General features: G+C 34.7%; 1 protein-coding gene across 2 annotated transcripts; it reads right to left on the minus strand.

Moving 5' to 3' along the window:
• Nucleotides 1-282: 282 nt before the first annotated feature.
• LOC111373111 (uncharacterized membrane protein YuiD-like) lies at nucleotides 283-4,131 on the minus strand. 2 transcript variants are annotated; one of them, XM_022995595.1, is made up of 4 exons: nucleotides 2,890-4,119; nucleotides 1,724-1,774; nucleotides 1,382-1,474; nucleotides 283-699 (listed from the first exon to the last, which is right to left on the minus strand). In XM_022995595.1, the coding sequence occupies exons 1-4, from the start codon at nucleotides 3,097-3,099 to the stop codon at nucleotides 622-624; spliced, it is 432 nt and encodes a 143-aa protein (XP_022851363.1). In that variant the 5' UTR covers nucleotides 3,100-4,119; the 3' UTR covers nucleotides 283-621. The 2 variants fall into 2 exon arrangements, with proteins under 2 accessions (XP_022851363.1, XP_022851364.1); XM_022995596.1 differs by lacking the exon at nucleotides 1,724-1,774 and having other exon boundaries at nucleotides 2,890-4,131.
• Between the last annotated feature and the right edge of the window lie 15 nt (nucleotides 4,132-4,146).

Here is a 4,146-nt window from a genome sequence, read left to right on the forward strand (position 1 = left end):
ACGTAGACATGCTTTTGAAACAACCCTTTGCTTTTCTTTTTCTTTTTTTTGGCAAGCAAATTAGTTCGTAAGTTTCAAGGGAAGTTCATCACTGGTTTATATTAAATTGGTGTTTGGTATCGATTCTAATTTAATCACTCCTAGTCAAAACAATTTTCTATCCACATTTTGTAGAACCCACAACCACTATCCACTTATTATTTACACATTATGTAGGACTCACAACTTATAATCACTTAAAATTTATTTTAAACAACTACCAAACATGCACCAAGTTAATAGTTTAAAGGCAACTACTGTCAATGCTTTCATCAATCAAACTAACAGACATATCTTGAGATCTGATCCACAGATGATGATTAAACTGGTAATGTACTGCTATTCATGTATATTACACTTATTAGTCACTTGTAGGAGGCAAGTTCTAGGACTTCTCCCTCCCTTAAAACAAACCTTAATATTCACAATTCATCAAACTACAATCAATAGATGTAATTTATCCTTCTCTTCATAGATGCAACTTCAATTCAACAGAACACCATCTTCAATAGGGGAATCGAAATGACATGACAATAGATCTGTATCCTGAAGTTCTGTAATATAAATGGAAAAATGCAACAATCAAGCTCGAATGCCAGAGCCAGTGATCAAATGGACAATTGTTGCTGTAATAAGTCCCAGCAGAACACCAGCACCTACCTGAAGAATGACAAATTTCAGAAACTAATAAAAAAGAGAGTATATCAGTTTTGTGACAATTTATATAACTGGGCATGTTCGGGATTAGACAGGATTTCACACATTGAACTGTAGCAAGTATTCATTAAGGGTGTTGAATCCCGCAAACGCAAGGACAAAAACAAGGATTAGTCATTTTTCAGGCAAAGACTCTTTTAAGACTGTTTCGCATAACAGTACTTGATCGATTGACAGTATAATATACAGAATTTTAACTTTATTGCATTTCTTAATACTATGTAGTCCACCTTACCAAACAAGCCATAGAAGTCTCTATTTTAGTATGTTAGCCATTTATGAACAGAGAGAATCAAATGTTTAGCAAGAAAAGAATCAAGAAATCATGTTTAACTAAGCTCAAAAAGTTCTTATTAGTAGATTTACTAACATGTAATTAAGTTTTAAATAATTATTTCTTTGAATTTGTGAAAGAAGTAAGCGAATTTCCTATCATGACATGAGGTAAGAGAGTTTTGAGTTGAGATTTCATCTTACCAACCTTCTTTACCAATAAACAACACGGAGTTGGCAATGTAAAGAAAGAGAATTAATTTAGGAAACAGTGAAAAACTGGCAACAGCAATACACAAAAGTAAATGATATTTATGGTAAAAACTTATCCTGTTAAAGCAAAAACATGAACCTGAGTAGGTGTGTGACCAAGAAGTTCGCGCAGTGGTCTGCTCTCAGCCAGAGGATGTTCAGCTGGAAGTTCACATACAATTTGATTTAAAACCTGAAAAATCTCTGTTCCATTAGATGTTTCTCAATGTACATAGCATAAAACTTGTATATTCGTACTACTATTTGGCCACTTCAAATTTATCAATTTTACAGGCGTAAGCAAACATGTTTACGCATTTTCAAAGGCAGTATTTGCACCATTTGGCCACTTCAAATTTATCAATTTTACAGGCGTAAGCAAACATGTTTACGCATTTTCAAAGGCAGTCAATACAAACCAGCAGCAGCAAGAGTCACAAACCTCTGCTTGTCTTCCAGCATGTAATCTTACGCCTGTTGCATCATACATCACCTACCAAGGGTTTTTCTTATAAGAAATTCTTGTTTAATATAACAGTTAATAATTGGAAACCAGTGAAAGTTATTGGGAATATTGCCTCAAAATTTAATAAAACAAAGAAGAATCAATATTGAAAAGAAACAAATTAAGGTAATGAAAACTTACCTTTGAACTGTACATTGTTATTCAATTGGAGGAAAAAAAGTATGGCAAAGTTCTCAAAATGTGCGTGAGCCAATTTGGGATGGAATGAGAATTGAAAAAGTTTCCAAATATGGCATGTTTTTGGCAGCCAATTCTTGGAGGAAAATTAAGAAAAAGATTCAGCGAGCAATCTCTTTATTTGATGTGATTCTTTCCCTTTTGCGAGACAAAGGGTTTCTTGGGAGGAAAAATTTTAAGTCTAGCGACCTAGCTTTTCTTGTCTCTTTGTGGTTTGTCCGAAGAGTAGATTCAGAATACGTGGGTCTGGTAAAGCTTGGATTATTTTTCCTATGATACTTGGGTTTGAATGTGATAGAAATTCTTTATGAATGTAACCATTATTCATAGAGTGTAATATTTTGATTTGATAGTCCATAGTTTTCCTCCGGTTTTGGAGTTTTCCTTGTATATCTTTACGTTATTTTTCTCAACAAAAATCTGATACAAGGGCAACCAAGTTATGGAAATGTGTTTATGCTTGAAGGAGACAACATTTTAACTACGAAGGCCAAAAAATAAAGAATGAAAGTAGAACATCATCTGTGAACGAACATCATCTGTGAACTGTTAACATCCTTCTTTCCAAAAGACAATTTTATAAACATTCTGCCCATTCTATCACTTCTTGCTGATTTTACTAATCAACAGCTCCATGGAAGTCCGATTTATCCATTCAAACTTCATGTTTCCAAACATATTTCAATGTCTTACTTACAGTAAAAATGTTACGTATTTTGATGGTAGTTAGGAGTTACTTTCAAAATCAGCAACCTACTTGTTTCCAACTTCAACCAACAAAAAACTACATTTTCTTTAAAACTCACTTATTTTTTAGTAAACTTATAAGCAATTCTTTTAAGCTAGCCAAGCTGTAGAAACTAGAAAGGCAAGATTATACCACAAACAATCAAGAGTGATCTTACCACACATGCCAAGATAAACGCCAATGCAAATAGTGATCCTCCAAAGCCCTCCTGCAAACCAACAGCCACAGCAAGAGAAACTACTGTGGCTGAATGGGACGACGGCATACCGCCAGATCCAACAAGTTGCTTGAGATCCCAACGTCTTTCCTTATACCTGAAAGATTTAATTGCTTTGAGAATTTTACAAATAACAAATATATTTCTCATTGCCGGTCTACATGTACGAGTTTTTCCTGCCCCATTTAACCCCCTAATTTTTCAATTTTCTTTGGGAGTGAAACTTTGGTAGCATAGAAACAAGATTAAACACCTCTCTCAACCCTCAGAATTCGTTTAGTTATGGGTGAATAATGGAGTTTCCTTCTCTGTTTTTCTTAGCTATCTAATTAAGATAGTCTCATAGTTCGCGTTCTGCGAGTGAGCATATTAATGATATTTATACTAAGGACCCTGCTTCTTTTGATGGAATGACAAAATATCAAGTAGATCCCCAGTGGTTGTAAAGTAAGGGTTGTCCAAAATCAATTGAAGTTATTATCTGAGCTTTACCACAGCGACTAGCAGCTAGGCAAGATGATAAGTAATTTGATAGGCTGTGCCACCTATCTACTCATCCCTTTCAATTTGTTTATTTGTTCTCTTTCTCACATATGCAATATTTGATTAGATTGGACACTACCGACAAAATTTTAGCATCCTTTTATTCTTTAATATTGTTTAGTGTTGTACAGACACTTCGTCTTACCAAAGAAGCCATCAAAGTTGCAAGATAAGGAAACACTTCAAATATACCAACTGCATGCAGGTATTGCATCAGGGTACCAATTGAGGGTCAGTCTCACAACCTAGACACGCTCTGAATAGGATTGGGGGTCAGGGAGTAAATCGTTTTTCTTTGTTTGGAAGGAAGGGAGATGAAAGAATGTCTTATGTGTAAAATATGCATACTATGAATAAAATTCCATAAACAGCATCATCTTATGTATATGTTCCATTTGGTCTCTTATCTTGCCCACAAGATTTCACAAGCTATAATTAGAAAGACACGAGGGCCATCCTACAACATGTTATCAAGATCAAGATACCGGAATTGTATCTCTGAACAATGGTATGCATAGTGTATTTCGATAATAATTGAAGTTTATGCAAATTAGCTCGTCAATCATGTATTTATGAAATGGATGGACTCCTCAAACCATCAATATGTGTTTCTGCGTGAAATTTAAGATCCTTTTTTGCCCCCGTCTGGCCCCC

This window comes from Olea europaea, unplaced genomic scaffold, assembly GCF_002742605.1.
Source record: "Olea europaea var. sylvestris unplaced genomic scaffold, O_europaea_v1 scaffold10728, whole genome shotgun sequence".
In the NCBI taxonomy this organism is placed as follows: domain Eukaryota; kingdom Viridiplantae; phylum Streptophyta; class Magnoliopsida; order Lamiales; family Oleaceae; genus Olea; species Olea europaea.

Bases quoted from the DNA above. Each gene is read 5' to 3' on its own strand.
- LOC111373111 (XM_022995595.1), bottom strand. From the start codon at position 3,099: ATGAGAAATATATTTGTTATTTGTAAAATTCTCAAAGCAATTAAATCT. The intron at 1,475-1,723 runs GTTTGTGACTCT...GAGATTTTTCAG, and splicing joins ATGCTGGAAGACAAGCAGAG to GTTTTAAATCAAATTGTATG. The intron at 700-1,381 runs GTTCATGTTTTT...GTCATTCTTCAG, and splicing joins TTGGTCACACACCTACTCAG to GTAGGTGCTGGTGTTCTGCT.